Source organism: Polypterus senegalus, chromosome 5, assembly GCF_016835505.1.
Source record: "Polypterus senegalus isolate Bchr_013 chromosome 5, ASM1683550v1, whole genome shotgun sequence".
NCBI lineage: Eukaryota > Metazoa > Chordata > Cladistia > Polypteriformes > Polypteridae > Polypterus > Polypterus senegalus.
In genome coordinates this window covers 16,906,071-16,926,083 of record NC_053158.1, presented here as the reverse complement: position 1 = coordinate 16,926,083, position 20,013 = coordinate 16,906,071, and the positions used below count along the sequence as shown (strand labels likewise).

At 36.1% G+C, this 20,013-nt stretch overlaps 1 protein-coding gene across 1 annotated transcript in view; it reads left to right on the top strand.

Moving 5' to 3' along the window:
• rttn (rotatin) overlaps window positions 1-20,013 on the top strand; it is a 149,932-nt gene that overhangs the window by 60,420 nt on the left and 69,499 nt on the right. The window contains exons 21-30 of the mRNA XM_039754351.1: window positions 241-329; window positions 1,100-1,217; window positions 2,944-3,040; window positions 5,035-5,106; window positions 6,787-6,969; window positions 7,766-8,005; window positions 13,242-13,374; window positions 13,833-13,987; window positions 14,648-14,867; window positions 19,036-19,164. Coding sequence (XP_039610285.1) covers window positions 241-329; window positions 1,100-1,217; window positions 2,944-3,040; window positions 5,035-5,106; window positions 6,787-6,969; window positions 7,766-8,005; window positions 13,242-13,374; window positions 13,833-13,987; window positions 14,648-14,867; window positions 19,036-19,164 — 1,436 coding nt within the window. The remainder of the gene's footprint in view (window positions 1-240; window positions 330-1,099; window positions 1,218-2,943; window positions 3,041-5,034; window positions 5,107-6,786; window positions 6,970-7,765; window positions 8,006-13,241; window positions 13,375-13,832; window positions 13,988-14,647; window positions 14,868-19,035; window positions 19,165-20,013) is intronic.

Here is a 20,013-nt window from a genome sequence, read left to right as displayed (position 1 = left end):
TAAGCCAAGAACCATCGCCAAGTCTAAATATACTAGAGAAGACTGCTAGAGATGTGGGCCTACAATCCTTAAAATTTAACCTAGATTCAACATCTGCAACTTAGTTTAATTTTTGTGAGGGTCCCATCGGGTTATTGCCTGTCTCACCTTTGAAATTTTCTGTCTTCAGGATACTTGTTAAACTATTCTTTAGCACATTTATAATTACATTTTCGTGACTTTTGTTTATTTTATTTCTAGATAGTACAATGCATGATGCACTGAAGAGTTTAGGTGCTGTGGAAAAAATTTTGCAAGTTATAAATGAATGTATAGACAAAAATGGAAAGGTAGGTTACTTTTTTGGTAACATATGCTATTTTTCAGCTGTAAATTGATACATTCTTTGCTTGTTCACTTTTAGAAGCTTTAAAAACAAGTACAATAACTTATACTGTAATGATTAATTACTACCTGTTCTGGTGATGCTTTATCACATTAAAACTTTAATAATTCAACCATTTTTATAACACTTTTTTAATTTATAAACTAAGGCACTAATTTAAATTTGTCTATGTGATGAAATTAAATTTGTCTATGTAACGTAGCACATCTGAATACATAACTTTAAATGCGCTAAGTGCTTTGTTATAAAGAGGGCATTGCAAACAGTTTCATTTTACTTAATTGAGGCTAATGACACACACTTTATATCGGGGTTTGTGATCAGACAGGTTTGTCAGTCTTGCTGGCAATATTTTCTTTAATTTTTAAAGCTGGGTCACTTTAGTCACCAAATTTTAATGGCACACAAATAATGTTATTTATTTTTTACTGAAGAAATGGAGTGCACTTTGAAGTTACTGTTTTTGTGATTTTAAGGATTGTCTATTTATATCTATATATATATATATATTACTTAAAATTTGCACAATAAAATTACTGTTGGTGTCCAACTCCCTCATTGTTCCACTGTCCCTTTGGTCCTGTTTACTATGTGACTCTGGTATTTTGCTGAGAGCTTATTAATGTTAAGGACACGGAGTCTTGACAGTCTAGTGTATGTTTTTTTTTTTTTTTCCTATTTTTTTTTTTTCAACAATATTTAATAACCTTTTAGGGTTTGGAGAGCCTTTTGTTACCTTGTGTTTCCCTACTTCGAAAGCTTGTGTATGCAGACCCCATTCTACGGCACTCTCTAGCTCAGGAGCCATCAAACATCCTATTGTTTCTTCGAGGTATGTTTACATTTCAGTTATGCTTACAAATAGATATGTTCATTTCAAAATATGCAGTTCCTAAATCTATTTCTGGAATGGAAAAATATTTTAAAATATTTAGATTTTTTTATGGTTTCTTTGCAGATGTTTTAGAAACTTATAGTTCTTCTGGTTTGGAAGAATGTATAGTGAAATTCTGCTCTGAGCAACTTTCTGTCTCTTTTGTTTGTTGATTGTCAAGTTTATCGTCTGCTTTCTGCAGGCAGGTTTCTTATCAACATGAACTAAACCTTGCAGCAAATACACTTCTTGACTCAAACTGCTGGCTGCTGGCAGCAGATATCACACATTCGTAGACTTGTCATATATAATAGTGTTTTACTTCATCCTTCCATGGTCCCTTGTTATGCCGTCACCTGTTCTGAATAAAGTTTTATCTTTGCCTTTCCTTCTCACTACATTGCTTATATTATCAAGTCTCAAAAGAATATGACAATATGGAGATCCAGGTTACTTGTGCCCCTGTTGTTGATAATACTACCAGAAATTTCAACTTTGGTAGAAGGCAGCTATGTAGCCCAGGTCACCTGGTGCAGGGAGTTTATTATTATTGCCTGTTATTTGGCTTTCTCCAATGCATCTTACAATATTTAAGATACAATTATTTACATTTCTTTTTTTTTACTTTTGGTGTAGGGTTTGGACCTACATCTTCAGGGTTTAAAATCCTTAATCACTACACCACACCACACCACACCATACTGCCTACTTATTACTAGATTAACAAGCAGCAGTGCCACATTAAAACATTGCATGGCCCTGATTGCAACAAACTTTTTTGTTTTATTATGGGGTCCCTTAGCTTTACAGTCGATCATTTTATTGATACTATCACAGCAGCATAGACTCATGCTGAACTAGATGAAAACATTTTTACTGCTTGGCCTTTCCCCTCAAAATGTTAATAAGTCAAGCAACTTTAGAGATGGTTTATGGCTACAATACATGGCCTTCCCTTTAGTACCAGGGAGACTGAGCACTTTAGAGTTCTTTTCTACTTTTTTTCCCCTCTTTTATGCCTCAGGCCCTGGAGCCCACTTTTTACAAGCCTCCTGCCCATTTGCCTACCACAATCACCTTACTCTTTTCAGCATTTTCCTTCAGGCCTTTGTGTCCCTCTTTTAAATCTGCTTTTTCAGTGTCAGTACAGCATCCTCTACATTTAACAATTCACTCGCATTCCAATTCTGCTTACCAACTTGTGATAACATTTTCATAACAGATCTTTGGTAAAGTTACCTTAAAACGAGTATCCTCATTTACTATTATGTTCACTGTCTGTGATACTTCATACATTTATTGGTTAGCAACTATAATACTATTATCCTCACCTTCCCAATAGCTACTTTTATGTAGAATTTTCAACATATTGTGAGAGCAACTTTTCTTCACTCCTACACTGCAAAGGCAGGTCAGAATGTTTTTCTGTTTACTTTGGAATGCATCACAGTGATTGACATACACAGCGTGATACCTTGGAAAAGGCACAGTGTAATCATAATAGTCGGGAGCGCTGTTCTGTTTGGAATGGTGGCATTTTCAAGGTTGATTTTTCTTGTAGCAAGAGACTAGTGCGCCAGTAATTTCAAAATTTGCAAAGGATCTGGAGAATTGTTTTTCAAAAACATTTTATATGTGTTGCTAATTTTTAACATAATCATTTCTTTTTTACACCTTCTTCTAGCTTCATTGATAATTATGGAAAATAAAGGCTGCATTACCGAAGCTGCTTCATTGATGTGCCTCTTGTTGTTTGATGAGGTTGCACGAACTGATATTTGGTAAAAATTTCTACTTGAATTTTTTTTATAATGACACATCTTTACAGCAGTCAAAATTATGCAGCTTGCAGTGAAATACCAGTTTACAGCAGATATAATCCCCTTCAGGATATTCACATTTTGTTGCTTTGCGGCTTGAAATGAAGACGAAAACACACACAAAAATATTTTCCCAGCTATATTTATTCATTGCAACTTATAAAGCCAAGTGAAAGACATAATAGTAACAGTTTAGAAAAAAAAAACAAAAAAACAGAACCACTGAGATGGTTAAAGGATCACCTGTCTCTATCAGTACTTTGTGGAACCAACTTTTTCTATGATTACAACCGTGAGTCTGTTTGGATATGTCTCTACCAACTTGCACGTCTGTACTGTGTAGTATTTGCCTATTCTTCCTTACAGAACTGTTCAAGCTCTGTACAATTGGGTGGCAACCGTTGGTGGACTGCAATCTTCAAATCATTCCACAGATTTTTTATAGAGTTTAAATCTAGGTTCTGACTAGGCCACGTAAAGATAGTCACTTTTTTCTTCTTCAGCCACCGTGTGGTCATCTTTGCTGTGTGCTCCAGGACATTGTCATTTTGGAAGGTCAACCTTCTTCCCATTGACATCATTCTTGAGGAGGGCAGCAGGTTTTCCTCAAGAATTTGACGATATTTTGCCCAATCCATTTTCCCTTCTATCTTGACAAGTGCATCAGTGCCTGCTGCATACAAACACCATCTAAACAGGATACTGCCGCCTCCATGCTTTACTGTAGTTCTGGTGCTCTTCGGATGGTAAGCTGTATTGGCTTTCTGCCAGATATTCTACTTGGCGTTGAGGCCAGATAGTTCAGTTTTGGTTTCATCTGACCATAACACCTTTTTCCATTTTTGCCTCAGGATCTTCAAGGTGTATTTTGGCAAAGCTCAATCGAGACTTAACTGGGGCATTTCTTGAACCTGCCATACAAGCCACATTTGTGATACTGTTGCCACACAATGACATGCAACAGGTTTAAATTTGCCATAGGCTTCTTGGTAGCTTCTCTAACCTGTTTCTTCCTCACTCTTCCATCCAGTTTGGAGGGACGGCCTGATCTGGCAAGGGTCCTAGTAGTACCAAATACTTTGCACTTCTTGATTGTGAACTGAGCTTTCAGTTGCAATTCCAAGCGCTGTAATACTACAAGAATAGATACTTTTATGCGGGACTTAACAGAATGATTATAAAGGATCACAGATAGAAGCCAGTTAGCTTGTGTGCAATGGAGATGGTGCTTAGTTACACCTAATTGAGTTTACAGGTATTTTTTTAGAGGGGGTAATCCTTTAGCCATCTCAAGGATTCTGTTTTTTATTTTTTATTTTGTTTACTTTTCTGAGGTGTTGCTTAAAATATTTTTCTATGTGTCTTCATTTCAGAATGCAAAGCAATAAAATGTTAGTATTTAGAAGGGGACTGATTCTTTTCTACACCCAATGTGTGATGAATGCTACCCAATTGTTTTTGTATTTAGTATTCTAACTTTAGCTGCTGCTGTAATTAATTAAAACATAGAGACTTGTATAGTCAGTATTGTGAACATTCTATTCATGCTTGTTGGGATTTTTTTTCTCTCTCACTTTTTCATATTTGGTAAGTTAAATTTCAAATTAGCCCCAAGTGAGTGTGGTGTATACCTGAATGGATGCTGCAAAAGGCAAGCATCCTATGCTTTACTGATTTCTGTCTTGTGCCTAATGTTGATGCTGGAATAGATGCATGCTTCCCACAACTCTAAACTGGAATAGTAGAGTTTGAATATACTGTATATAAATATTATTGTCATATATGAATATGTATGCTTAGAAAGAAAATTGGTGCTCTTAATGTGTTTTGATTTCATATTTAATGCTTGCTTGTTCATAATAATGCCAACTAGTCCGAAGAGAAACCTGAAAGATATAATGATGATTCTTTTTAGCAGTCCATCCTTTTTATTTTTTGTATGTGTTTGCAAACAGGACAGATGATTCATCAGTGCCTTTTTCAGTGCCACCTCCTCCTTTCACCTTACCAGCCACAGTAATAGGACGGTAAGTTGCCTTCTTTATTACATTTTACTTTTCAGTGTTGAAGTAATTATTTTTTGGGCTACAGTTTGTTTCATTAAATGGTTTTACTACATTTTTTCTCAACCCCTTTACATTTAGGAAGTGACTATTACATGTGACTATTTCACAGGTTGAGGTTCATAGGAGGGACTGTTTTGAGGTCAGGCAGTATTATGAATGGTACTTATGGGTAGGCATCTGTTTGCTGCTAACTTTTCAAGTTTAAGCAGTAGTATTTTAGTCACATTTTTCTTATAGCTTAATCTTAGTTATGACTAATTTATCAGTTGCGTCTTGGAATGATCAGTGTCCGGGCTGAAATGTGAAAAAGGTGGAATTACTGCACCATGTAAAGGCAGATGTTGCTTCACAACTTAGAATGCAGTGTCTCTAAGGTGCATCAGCTGCCTCGAGAAAACCTGGTGTGGCAATACTTGTATTATATAACCCACAGGGTAAAACCCTAGACTCTGATTTTGCTATGTTTTAACTGAACGTGGAAAAAAGGAAAGTGAATTTTGTTCTGTATATGATCCTATCCCTTATCAGCCTAACTGTTTTTCCCCATTGTAACTAATCATATTCTTTCAATTCTTCTTTCATATTTGAAACACCATCTTGACAAATATTTTACCCTACTTCATTAACGAATACTCTATTCTACCCACTCTCTTTGTGAGCTTATTTCAGGTCTGAGCATGATTATTTGTACTTGCTTAATCCCCCAGCCATAGTTTTCTCCTGTTTGTCTCATGTCATCGTGCTCCATTTAGGCTGGATTTTATATTTCTTCCTCATTTTCTGGCATCACCCCCTTCTAATTTGCCTTTGGATGCAGCTTCTATGATTTTTATCTAGCACATTTCAAAAGCCATTATATGACGTATAAAGAATAGGAACAGCACCATCTATTGAGCATCATGCACAGTCCAGAAAGAGATTAAGTGACGGAGACTAAGAAACAACAAGCGGATAAGATGCTCAGACAAGCAAAAAGTAACCCTCAATATTGCCTGATATGCTCTGGAAATTCAAAAAAGTTTAGGTTGCAGAAGCCAGGGGCCCAATTTACTAGTGGCGACAAAAATTTATTGTAATAATAGCACGGTCTCTGTAAGCCCATCTATTGATAATCCCCCAGTACATGGTACATATGTGTTCAGAATTCTTAATGAAGTGTAAGTGTTGTGCTTATTAATCATTGAACATGACTAAAAACTCTATATTTGTAAGAAGACTGTGAGGAGCAGCAACATCTGTTCAGTGCCAAGCACATCACAAAAGGCAGTTGAGTAGCAGACAGGCCTGAAGGTTCATAGGCAAAAACGAGACACAAACAAACAAACAAGCTCTCATCTACAAAGGATAAGAAAGTTCTCTTGATTATAATTGGTGTTTTCCAACCACAAATCTCAAGAGGCTGCAACTAAATGTGTACACCAAAAGCAAAATTATGATTGGAATATCCTACAATGTTACCCTTGAGTTATACGTCACTGATTGGAGACATTTGTAAATTTCAAATAATTCAGACTGAATGAAAGTATTTTCAGGATGTTATCATTCTAAGGGGGCGCATATTATTTTGAAAATGTAATAAACCCTTTGATGTTTACATTTATATGTACATATTTAATTTCTAAACTTTTTTCTGTTTTACAGCTATTGCCTTCCATTTCGAGTTGCATCTCATCATGTAGCAAGCCCATACTGTGTTTTAATGCCTCCTCATTTGGACTCTCTAACTCGGAAACCTTCATGGAATATGTTAAAGTTTGCATGGAATCGTGCTTGGTATGATGGGATTGAAAATCTTTTACAAAACCATCAAAATTATTCTGAAGAGTAAGTTCCATAAGTAAACATATATATGGCAATCTGTTTGGTGTAGTAAATAGGTTGTGCTTTCTTATGTATTGTCTTGAACATCATGATGAATGTTTTCATGTTGTGAAGTGTTGGATACATTAGCAGTGATTTTTTTCTAAATCTAGTAAACTAAAGTATATACATTTATGACAAAAGAGAAGTGTGTTTATTGACAGAAAACATGTTCATGGTTTGCGTTCATTTTCAATTCAGTTGCTGTTTTAATCAAATTGTAATTGTACTTTTTGCCAAATGTAATGACCAGAACTGATATCGCAAAAATTAATTGTTCTAATGAAGAGTGAGAACTCTCTAAATAGTTTTTCTCATGTTATTGCTGTCTCCTGCTTTTTCCCTAATTTGTTTAGCATATTTTAGAATAGCAGGTAAGAGAGGAGCTGCTCCTGTACTGAAAATTGTTTCAGAATGTAATTTTTTTAGATTATATATAGTGTGTAAAATAACATACTGAAAACCCCTAGCTGATACTTACTGTGATTGTTCAGCTTTTGCTCTTAATAAGAAAAGTTGCAAGAAAAATCTTGGATTTTTTTTTTGTACGCTTCAAGATGTACTTAATGTGAATTAATTGATAATTAGTGTGATTTTTAGTTTAATGTGATTTTTACCCTTTTTCTCTTATATAACAGGGCATATTCAGACATTTTAGGACATTATCATAGAAACATTTGTACTTTTAATGTGCTGGTACACTTGTAGAAATGTGTTAATCTTTTATTTACTCATCCTTTACCAATTACATTTTTTATAGATTTTTGGAAAGCCTGAAAATGGCTCCAGCTGAATGTCTGTTATTAAAAGTTACACATGTTATTACTGGACTGCAGGACTGCCTAGACACTATAAACGGTGCAGCTTCACATGGCATTGTGAGTTCCTCACTAACAAGAATGCGGTTCTACTTCCTAAATGACAGACTGGCCAAAAAGATTGAGTCGGACAGCTGTAAATACTTCCTAGAATCTCATGAATGGCACAATGTTATGAGCAGGTATATGTCCTAATATTTTCTTTAATAGATTTTACTGTTTACTTTACATGACTGTAGTAATTTAAAACTAAATTAATCATAGTAATCAAACTAACAGAAGTTAAGAGTTCAGGTCAAACTAAATGAAAATGGAATTTGGTGTTTTGTTTGTGAATGAGTTTAAAATTGTCTCATATAAAGAAAGCAGAGTCATGGTGTGAGGAACTCTTGTGACATCCAGAGTGATGTTCCACAATGGTCAGTGCTAGGGCCGCTGATATTTTTAATATACTAGGGGGCTGTGGCCTCTGCTCTCTTCAACCGCCCACCCCCTCGGGGCGCACTGTGCGCCAGCCATTTCGTGTCTCTGCCGCTCGCGTTGTGAAGGGGGAGCTGAACGCAAGCTAAGGAGATGCAGTCAGATGAGCTGCTGTCTTGCTGCTGCTGAGCTGTGTGTTCTGCTTGTCGCGCTGCGTGTCGATCATTTAAAAGCCTGTGCAGCAGCTGTCCTTTTGTCTCACTGCCTTGTCTCGCGGGACGTTAAAGTGTCTCAGAGAAAATCATGTATCCTCTTCTTCCAAGCCTTCCAAGATTTTTTTTTGTAATGGAGAAATTTGAATTATTTGGATAGAAATCCAAGTAACAAGCTGGTTAAGTTTGCAAATGATACCAAGGTTGTTGAATTGGCAGATGATCTAGAATCTGTTGAATCATTACTTTGGGACTTGGACAGCATACAGGCTTGGGAAAATTTGTGCCAGATGAAATTTAATGTAAGTAAATGTGAAGTATTACATGTAGGAAGTAAATATGTGAAGTTTGAATGCACAATGTGAGGTCTAAAAATCAAAAGTACCCCTTATGAGAAGGATTTTGGAGCCATAGTGCACTCCACTCTGTCTGTTGCTAGATAGTGTCCAGAAGCAATTAAGAAGGCTAACAGAATGTTAGGTTTTATAGCATCCTGATGTGTAGAGTACAAGTCCAAGGAGGCTACAGTATACTCAAGCTCTATAATGTACTAGTGAGGCGTCATCTGGAGTACTGTGTGCAGTTTTGGTCTCCAGGCTACAAAAACGGCATTAAAGCGATAGAAAGGGTCCAGAAAAGAGCAACTAGGCTGATTCCAGAGCTTCAGGGGGTGAATTAGGAGAAAAGATTAAAAGACTTGAACTTTTTTGGTTTAAGCAAAAGAAGATTAAGAGGTGACATTATTGAAATGCTTAAAATTATGAAGGGGATTAGCACAAAGTGGATTGACACTGTTACTTTAAAATGCATTCATCAAGGACATAAAAACACTGTTGGGAACTTGTTAAGGGTAAATATCACACAAACATTAGGAAGTTTTTCTTTACCAAGAGAACCACAGACAGCTGGAGTAAGCTACCAAGTAGTGTGGCAAACAGTAGGACATTAGGGACATTCAAAACTCGACTTGATGTTTGCTTTTTATTTTATTTTTTTTTTGGTATAAGAATTAAGTGGCTAGGACTGGCTAGTTTTGTTGGGCTGAGTAACCTATTCTCGTCTACATTGTTCTAACACTACTAGTTAATATGGCTTCAAATGCAGCAGAGATACAATACAGGGCAGGTTGCAGAAGTGCGGTTATGGTGAAAGATTACATGTCTGACCCAAAATTTTAATAAATAACTGTGGAAACAATTTACAAGTTTAAACTACATGTCTTTCCAAATGAGAAACATTATCTCCAGAGAGCCTCTCTGTTTCTGCTTAAATGAAACACTGCTATGTGCATTTACAAGTTCTTTAGGGTGATGTTCCCTTCAAATGGCATTACAGACATATCAAGATTTGATCTTTATTTAAAGTGTATCTTTAATTTAAAAAAATCAATGAAATGTTGACATTTCAATAATTTAATCAGAGTAAAATTGAACAAATGTGCTATTTTTATCTTTGGAAAAAGTAAGTCCACCCTTGGCTCTAATCTGTCGAATTGCCACACTTAAGTAGGCTTTTCCTAAAACTCTCTACCAGTACCTGACATTCAGGATAAGATGAATAACCAGGCCAAGGCAAAAACTTGTATGCTTGTGCCATTTTGTTCTTTGGCAAAAGTCTCTGATATCTTTAAATTCTGCAAAAAGGAGTTTAACATCATCATCGGCCACCGTGAATCCATTGCCTTTTTACATCCTTGACAGTATGAAAACTGGCCACTGCATCAACCAGTCACACTCTTTCAACATATCAATAGCAAATAGCTGGATTAAAACTAAACTGACACTTTATTAATATTGCACACAGTGCTCTTTTCTACTGGGTTGTGCAATTGTGCTCTGCTAAAGACTGGCATGCCGGTATGATGTCTCTTTACCTTATACCTAGTGCTGCTGGAGTAAAAACGTGGGTATTTTTACTTCAGCCAAATAAGTATTGTGTTAGGTTACTCGTAATTGGACTATATACAGTAATGCATATTATTGTTAACATGTTACCCTGAACTCTGCTCTCAAATTTGTGCTGATGAGCTTAGCACCGTATGGCCAGCTCATTCAACATAAAGTTAGCAATTACTGAAATAATAAGACAGATTATTTCAACCAAGAGAAGGAACAGTGAGATGGCCTGATCTTTGCTTCAGGAAATTTATCTTTGTAGTCATTTCCACTATCTTCTACCTGTGGCTTCTGGAAACGTGTGAAAGTAACACAATATAACAGATTTGAACTGACTACAAAATCCCTAAGTGTAACCCACCCCAGAGTTTACATGGCCAGATAGCCTGGTTACTTGCAGAAAAATCAATGTGTGTTAACCTGGTTTCTCAGAGACCAATAACCCAGTTTCTTTAACTGGAATAAGGGTTTATATGGCATTTTAGAAATAAATTTTTTATGAATTAAAGTTTTTAAAGCTTGTTATTAAAATTATTAAGTTGATTATTAATATTCTGTTTATTATTATTATTATTATTATTAAGGTATTAAAGCTCATTTAAATGCATTGATTGACTGGAAGAAAGTTTTTTTTTTTCCCCTTTTTGTCCATTCAAATTTCTTCTAGCAGTGTGGTGTTTGAGGGATGTCTGGCATGCACAGCCTTTTTCCAATCTCCCCACAGGATAGAATGAAAGAAAATAGCAGAATCAAGGGTACTCTCACAGACATCACATGAGAGTTTTATTGCACTACACTCTCAAAATGCTGCAGTAATTCTCCTCAGCATTATCTAAAAAAATGTGAAATTCTGAGACTGTTAAAATTATTAGACAGCAAAGCTACATTTTCAATTCAGTAATCCTTAGGAAGCACAGTTTCACTTACATATCCAACTACAGATATGCTAAGTTGGGAATCACATAAAATGACATGTAACTATAACTAAGTAGTGTTTTAATTCCAAAAGAAACCCCATTTTTAACATGTGTGGACATATCAAGATTTGATCTTCATTTAAACAGTATTGTTAGATAAAGGTGAAGTAACTATGCAAGAACAAAAAAGTGAAAATTAATTTTGCAATAATTTACTTAATGAAGAATAAACAGATATGTAATTTCTGTCTTTGGAAAAAATAAGTCCACCCTTGACTGTAATAGCTGGAATAGACTCCTCAAAAAAGAAATGTTCCTTCTAGTCAGTGTCAGAGACTGGTATACTCTCATAGGAGGTGCCTGTCTACTAGTCTATGACATTGACTGGAACAACATTTTTCCCACTTCTCCATGCAATTTTTTTTTTCAATTGTGTGACACTTGAGGGGCATCTTATGTCCACAGCCTGTTTCAAATATCCCCACACCATTTTGTTGGAATTCAGACTGAGGGTTTGATTCCATAACCCTCCATTTATTTATTTTTAGCTATTCGTTAATGGATTTATTTATATGTTTTTGGTCATTGTCATGCTGTAATGTCCACTTTTGTTTGAGCCCCAATCTTCTGACAAATATTCTGACTGTATCATTGATCACCCTCTAGTACAAGGAAGTGGTCATGGTTGATTATGTGATGACAAGCTGTCCAGGCAATGATGAAGCAAAGCAGTCCCAAGCCATAACATTTCCACCACCATGATTTACAGCTGGTATCAGGTTCTTCTGGTCAGGTGCTGTCTTTGGTTATTGCCAAATAATATCTTCTGGCCCAATAACTGTATCTTTGCCTTCCACAAGTCCTGGTCTTTGTTTACGTTTTTATGAGCAAATTTTAATCTTGCCATGATGTTAGGCATCTAAAATCTTTTTTCTGAAGGTCTCATATAGATAGCTCTTTTGATCTAGACATGGTGATAACACATACTCAAACATCAAAGAACAAACCAAACTAAATGTGTGAGGTTTAAATAAAGCAGGTTCTTCCAGGATCCTCTGTAGTGATGTTCTAATTACTTGCACCCTATTCTAATTTTAGTTATTTGCGGTAGTGATAAATGTAGGGGCATACTTTTTTTCAACATACAAAATTTGCGTTGTTTTTTTTTCCAAAATATAAATGTGGCATGTTGTTTTTTTTTTTTATACTACCTTTATCTAAAGATACTGTTTAAATGAAGGGAAAAATCTTCATATGTTCACATATTTTAAAAACAAAAAAGCATTTCATGTGGTGTGCTTAACTTTTCAATTTAAAAATTATGAAAATATGTTGGTTTTGTGGTTTGTAATAATATCTTTCTATTATCAAAAAAAATCGTGGTGGAACGGAGACCAGGATGACGAGACGTGATCTTCTCAGAAGACACTTAAAAGACCGACGAGATGAAAGAGATTGGCGTCTCGCAGGCACCTTAAACATGAGACTTGCCAAGAGATTGCAATTTGTCGTCACGCGAGACACTACGTTCAGCTCCCCCTTCACAACATGAGCGGCAGAGACACAAAGTGGCAAAAGTGCAGCTGCTTTACAAGCTTTGAAATGATTGACGTGCAGCGCGACAAACATAACAGGCTGCTTGCCAGCAGCAGCAGCACGCAACATGATCCGACTGCATCTCCTTAACGTGCGTTCAGCCGCCCCCCCTTCACAACGCGAGCAGCGTTATATGTCCTGCGAGAAAATGATTTAACCACACCCGGGGCTGGAAATAAAGGACAAGTATTTTTTTTACAAAAGTTTTAAAGTGAAAATAATGCATATGCAACAATTCCGATGAAAATCTCTTTAAATTGTATATCCGGTAAATCAAACCCGGGGGTGGGCAAGCGAAGCAAGCAGGGGTGGAGCCCCCTAGTAAGATAAAAAAAGAATTGATTCCTGGAAGTAATTTTATGCATTTATCTCTTTTAGATTTCTTCAAGTACTTCCGTCATGCCTGGAAGATGAAAAACTCCTTATTGATATTCTGCGTTTCCTCAACACCTATTTTAAACATGCCAAAATGGAGACAGACTGTAAAGATCTCCTGTGGTTTCTTGAAATGGTATTTAAACAGAAAATGTTACCTGTTTAGAAATATTCTCATTCAGTGTCCATCCATAGACTTTCAACAAAAAAATCTTCAGCAGGTTTACCAATATTACGTTGTTGTTCTTCTGATTCCATCCTCCATTTTTCCTTGTGACTCCACTTGGGTCATTCTCATCTGTATGTTGTATGCACTGCCATACAATATACAACTTGCATAAAGTTCTACTCAGGGTAGCATTTTTAGAAGTTATAAAAACATGTGAATTAGAATAATTTAAAATAGTCTAATTATTTTATGTTTCAAATCATTATTATGTTATCTTTCATTGTCAGTTGATATTCTTTCTTATTGTCTTTTTACAATTGTTCTTTTGAAACTTGTACAGTATAAGAAAATCTAAAGGCATTAAATAATTAGATTCATTTTTTGTTTGTTTTAATGATTAACCATTATTCTCTGTCTTTCTGTAGGAGACTAACCCTTTAATGAGCATACTAATTTACAAAGCATCAAATATACAAAGTGGATCTGAAGACATTCAAGCAGTTATCAGTCAAAGAGTTCAGAAAGAGCTGATAACCTTTTTCAACACGTTGCTTCATTGCCTCACATCAGTTACTGACAGGTACTAAAGGAAAACAAATGCAATTCATGCATGCGCTCTCTTCATTGTAAATAAAAACAGTAATGCAGAATTATGGCATATTAATATGAAGTTCAATATTTATAATTTTCAGCCTTTAATGTTAATATTTTCCTTTGTGCTTCATCTTGGTCCATCAGCTGGAGGAGCATTTTAGGAAAAGATCAAAAAGGCTGTACAGTATATAAAAAGATGGTAAAAAGGATGGTGTGATGTAAGGTTAGATTCAAGTGTGTTAAAAAATGACATATTATACAGCTTCTAGTTAAGTCAGATTTGCCAAATGAAGTTGCTGATCTAGTACACCAGACCATGTCAGTTTACATGACTGAGTATTGCTGGGCACTTCAGGAATAGCACTTCGCGGGGGACGACTAGTATAATATATATATATATATATATATATATATATATATATACTGTAATTATTACATATTATTATTGTATTATTTATATTATATTTATTATAAAACTATTATAATAGGTGTTAATGTTAACATAGAATGTTGCTTGAACTTTGAGGTTTCATAGTTGAATATCAAATGTTAGGATTACATTTTTTTTGACATATTTATATAAGTTATCAGTTTCTTTACTAGGTGTTCAGTTTTATTTTTATCATGCACATATGTGTACTTGCAGAAGATGCTTGGCTTTGGCTGGTCCATTCAGAACTCAGCTTGCTGTTAAACTTCTTCAGTGCCTTCGCATATCAGATGCTCCCCATTTCTATGGACTTCCTTCTCTTGAAAGAACACTTAAAGGAATGATTCATGTCACAGCCCTTTCTGGATGGAGTTTATATTCTCCAGCTGAAGAGCCTGATTCATTGTGTATTAAGTACCTAAATGGACTTCTTGAGGTAAATTAACTTATTTGTAATAAGTTTAATGAATTGTGAAATTAAAAATATCCATATTTGAGAATTTAATGTTGTTTAACCCCTTGAAACTAATTACTAATTTACTTGATGCATATTGCATTACATTTTAAACATCCAAGTTTTCATAATAATTTATCTGAACAGGAGAGAAAAAAGTATATTTGTAAATAGCCAGGGTAATATCTATGTGCTGATTTTTAGAAATCAAGAAGCATTAGAGTAAATATAGTGGCATAATGGCCTCTGCTTCCTGACTGGTCCACTATCTTGGGTTTGAATATCCTGTGACTGTTTTTTTTATTGTTTTGCTTGTGTGGTAATTTCATGGTTACTTAATGCGTACGTGTTATTTAATAATTTTATTTCCCCTCCCCTGTTTCCTTCTTGGGTGTGGATGTAATCAGTTTCACTTTTAATTAATGCTTTTCAATGAAGCTGCATTATAAAACTGAAGGAAGCTGAATTATAGGTTAATGAAACATCATTTTATTGTTAAAATCAGTGTTTTCAAAGAGGATATATTTACATAAACTATGTATTAATTTATCAATTTTCTGCTCAAACTGTATTTGGTTACTTATTTATGTCAGACTTCAAAATATATGCGATTTTACCAAATTAACTACTACTCAAAAATATATTACACAGCAGCCATAAACTGAACTTGTGCTGGCTGGATATGCTAGTACAACTGGCCAGCCCTTTGATTTTGTTTTATTTGTACAATAATGAGACATGTAAAAAAGTTTTCACCCTGTTCTTAGTTAAACTAAACTGGTCAAAAAAGTTAAAGGAACACTTTGAAAACACATCAGATCTCAATGGGAAAAAGAAATCCTCCTGGATATCTATACTGATATAGACTGGGTAATGTGTTAGGAACGAAAGGATGCCACATCGTTTGATGGAAATGAAAATGATCAACCTACAGAGCCCTGAATTCAAAGACGCCCCAAAAATCAGAGTGAAAAAATTATGTGGCAGGCTAGTCCATTTTGCCAAAATTTAATTGCAGCAACTCAATTTGTACGCAGCACATTCTATGGCCCCTGTGTTCTTGTATACATGCCTGACAACATCGGTGCATGCTTCTAATGAGATGACAGATGGTGTTGTGGGGGATCACCTCCCAGATCTGGACCAGGGCATCACTGAGCTCCTGGACAGTCTGAGGTGCAACCTGGTGGCATTGGATGGACCAAAACATAATGTCCCAGAGGTGTTCTATTGGATTTAGGTCAGGAAAGTGTGGTGGCCAGTCAATGGTATCAATTCCTTCATCCTCCAGGAACTGCCTGCATACTCTCACCACATGAGGCCAGGAATTGTCGTGCACCAGGGGCCACTGTACCAGCATAGGGTCTGACAATGGGTCCAAGGATTTCATCCTGATACCTAATGGCAGCCAAGGTGCCTTTGTCAAGCCTGTAGCGGTCTGTGTGACCCTCCATGGATATGCCTCCCCAGACAATCATTAACCCACCACCAAACTGCTCATGCTGAATGATGTTACAGGCAGCATAATGTTCTCCATGGCTTCTCCAGACCCTTTCACTTCTGTCACGTGCTCAGGGTGAACCTGCTCTCATCTGTAAAAGCACAGGGCACCAGTGGTGCATCTGCCAATTCTGGTATTCTATGGCGAATGCCAATCGAGCTGCATGCTGCTGGGCAGTGAGCTCAGGGCCCATTAGAGGACATGGGGCCCTTGGGTCACCCTCATGAAGTCTTTCTGGTTGTTTGGTCAGAGACATTCACACCAGTGGCCTGCTGGAGGTCATTTTGTAGGGCTCTGGCAGTGCTCATCCTGTTCCTCCTTGCCCAAAGGAGCAGATACTGGTCCTGCTGATGGGTTATGGACCTTCTATGGCCCTCTCCAGCTCTCCTAGAGTAACTGCTTGTCTCCTAGAATCTCCTCCATGCCCTTGAGACTGTGCAGGGAGACACAGCAAACCTTCTGGCAATGACACGTATTGATGTGCCATCCTGGAGAAGTTGGACTACCTGTGCAACCTCTGTAGGGTCCAGGTATCGCCTCATGCTACCAGTAGTGACACTGACTGTAGCCAAATGCAAAACTAGTGAAGAAACAGTCAGAAAAGATGAGGAGGGAAAAATGTCAGTGGCCTCCACCTGTTAAACCATTCCTGTTTTGGGGGTCATCTCATTGTTGCCCCTCTAGTGCATGTGTTGTTAATTTCATTAACACCACTGCAGCTGAAACTGATTAACAACCCCCTCTGCTACTTAACTGACCAGATTAATATCCCATAAGTTTCATTGACTTTATGCTATACTAAAAAATACTTAAAAAGTGTTCCTTTAATTCTTTTGAGCAGTATATATTATAGAGCTAAATAAGGTCAACAGTTTATTGTTGGGCATGATTTCAGGCCAGCTATTGCTAGTATAAATCTGAATTACTTTGGTGCTCATCATCTGAGTAAACTCGCAGGTTCTTGAGGTACTTTAGCAAAGGAATTCCTGAAAACGTTCAAAATGAAGTTGCAGCCTGGAAATCTGTAAAAGATTAATATATTATTTCAGTTGGAACCATACTGTCCAAAAAGAAAGACTGCAGTTTGTTTTCTAGGGATGGCCTTCTTCCAAAATACTTTACAAAGTACAACCTTTTAAATTTTCAATGATGTCAAATAGGCTTCTAGTGCAACATGAATACATTTCTTAAATTTTTTTCATTTTACTCTCTTGCTGGTAGTATGAGTTAGCATGGTGATAGTAGCATCATGTTTTTGGTATAGTTCTACTACACCAGTAATGATCCTTGGTATAATTGAAGTAACCAGTATTTTTCAAGTAGCCAAAACCTAAAACACAGTTCTGACATAATCCAAATTATGTAATTAATCTTTGAAAATCTCTGTTGTCATTGTGCTCAGACTGTTCTCCAAAGAGTGCACAAGTCAAAATTTCAGAACACTGTAAGAGACTAATCAATAATTGTAATGTTTGGTTGTTGATATTCTGTTAAATGTTTTCTCATCACTTATGGAGTCCAGGAGGACAGTTACTTTTCAAAAGATTTACAGTTTTTTACATAATTTTATTTTATAAAGAACTGGAGAGCTGAAGGTAGCAGAGTAAAAGATGCTAAGATTTGCACTGGGTGTGACGAGGATGGATAGGATTAGAAATGAGGACATTAGATGGTCAGCTCAAGTTGGACGGTTGGGTGACAAAGTCAGAGGCGAGGTTGCGTTGGTTTGGACATGTGCAGAGGAGAGATGCTTGGTATTTTGGGAGAAGGCCAGGGAAGAGGAAAAGAAGAAGGCCTAAGCAAAGGTTTATGGATGTGGTGAGAGATGACATGCAGGTGATGGGTGTGACAGAACAAGATGCAGAGGACAGAAAGATGTGGAAGAAGATGATTCGCTGTGGCAACCCCTAACTGGAGCAGCTGGAAGAAAAAGAAGAAGTATTTTATAAAGCATTGAACATTTCTGTTATGTGTTCACTTAGGGTTTTTTTTTTTTTTTACAATTGCCAGTGTAGAACATTTGCAGTAACAAGGAAAATTGGTCATGTACACATAGAAAATACTGAAAATGGAATTCATTTAATGGGACTACCCAGAGAAACCCATACAAACACTGGGTGAATGCCTACATTCCATACAGGGAATGCCATGAAATTGATACTCATCAGCTGTGAGGCAACAGTAGTGACCACTGTGCCATCACTCCTTTTTTCAATTGTTATTGTGAAGTTTGTTTGATTTAACTCATTTATATACTCATTGGATTACAAATTGATTATGATGGGTTCTCTAGGTTTTAACCACCACATTGATTATGATTGATTGTGTCAAAAGTTATCATATTGTATTTTCTTTTTAAACTACTGTCTGTTCGATACAAGGTGCAATTTATACCTTTATTGGGTCATTGCTGTCACATGTACAGATTAAAGTGAAATGACTCATTTGCCTTTACTAATCTACATGTCTTACTGCTCCATAATTCTGAATTAAACTGAGCCTGCTTCAGTGTTCAGATCAAATTAAATCCTCTAATTTTTTATGATGCTATGTCTTTCTGTAAGGCATCTGTTTTTTTTTTCTTCTTCTGAATTGCATGCTTTGCAATAAGTAATAAATGACTAATTCAAATCTTCTGTTTTGCATAAGGTAATTTCTTCTTTTTATGTTGAGTGGGGAGGAAATTCTTTATCTTTTATGGGAAAAGGAGTCACAAAGAGTGCAGTTCTCTGTTTGCTTCAGCTCAGCCATGAAATGATGGCACAGACAAAAAGCAAGGTGGGTAGTTGTAATTTAATTACATACATGAATAAATATTAATGTAAAATGGAAGAATTGTTTAAAAGTAATATTTTCACTGAATTTATTTGTCATAAATAAGATGGTATTAAACAGTTGGATGGTGGCAAATTAATGATTACACTGCTGACTCACAGTTAATACATTTCCTGTTTATTTCCATTGACTCTTGCTTAAAGAGTAAACACAAACCCTCAGATGACACTTCCAAAGTAAAGTGTTAAAAAGAAATCAAACTTACTTTAACACTAAAGAGTACATAACATCACTGCAAAGTTAACCATGAAGTTTCCAACCTTCTACTCTTCTGGCCTTGTTGGATGAACTTTCAGATAAATTCCTAACTAAAGTCCGTATTTGTTTTTTTAAATTCTTCTAGGCCAGTGGTGCTTGATTGTGTTCCCGGAGGACAGTGGAGGCTTCATATTTTTCATTGACATCAGTCTCTTGCTCATTTGCTGGTTTGCGTATTTCAATGAACTTTAGAATAAATTAACTTATTATTAACCACGCTTTGAAAATCACTTTTTAAATCAATTGTAGGACCTGAGTAGCTTTGCACTTTCATTACAAGCAGTAACTCCAAACCATAAGGTTGTTAGTTCGGTTCCCATCTCAGATTCACTGTGTGTCCCTGAGAAAAAAAAATAGATGCAACTAGTTGCTCTATAGAAATATGCAAGTGCTTTATGATGGCTTTAGAGGGTGTTTATACTAAAAAATGATGATCGTTAGGTTGTTTACAGGCCACTTCCAGTTTTAATGTTGTTGACATGTACTTTGAATGTGTAGATGCAGAAATTATCTATTTTAGCGTTACTAACTCCT